The sequence below is a fragment of the Haliaeetus leucocephalus genome, unplaced genomic scaffold (assembly GCF_000737465.1).
Source record: "Haliaeetus leucocephalus isolate CR32 unplaced genomic scaffold, Haliaeetus_leucocephalus-4.0 Scaffold889, whole genome shotgun sequence".
Classification (NCBI taxonomy): domain Eukaryota; kingdom Metazoa; phylum Chordata; class Aves; order Accipitriformes; family Accipitridae; genus Haliaeetus; species Haliaeetus leucocephalus.
Window position 1 is genome coordinate 4,268,339 of NW_010973325.1, and position 228 is coordinate 4,268,566.

The window sequence follows — 228 nt, forward strand, 5'->3', positions numbered from 1 at the left end:
GGCCGCGGCACCGCCCGCCCGCTCCCTCCCCTCCCCAGCACAAGGCCCGGCGGCTCCCGCTCACTTTGACGCTCTGGTCGCTGGAGCAGGTCGCCATTCGCCGCCCGTGGAAGTCGAAGGAGACATCGTGGATGAGGTCGCGGTGATCCGCCGCGATGCTGCGCGCCACGAACATCGCGCCGCCGCCCGCCCTCCTCACGCGGCGGGGGCGGGGCAACGGCCGCCCAC

General features: G+C 75.0%; 1 protein-coding gene across 1 annotated transcript in view; it reads right to left on the bottom strand.

The window, feature by feature from the left end:
- The window catches only part of LOC104841575 (centrosomal protein of 192 kDa-like), an 89,386-nt gene extending 89,171 nt beyond the window's left edge, over positions 1-215 (bottom strand). Inside the window, exon 1 of the mRNA XM_010583343.1 lies at positions 65-215. Coding sequence (XP_010581645.1) covers positions 65-175 — 111 coding nt within the window. The 5' untranslated portion in view covers positions 176-215. The remainder of the gene's footprint in view (positions 1-64) is intronic.
- Between the last annotated feature and the right edge of the window lie 13 nt (positions 216-228).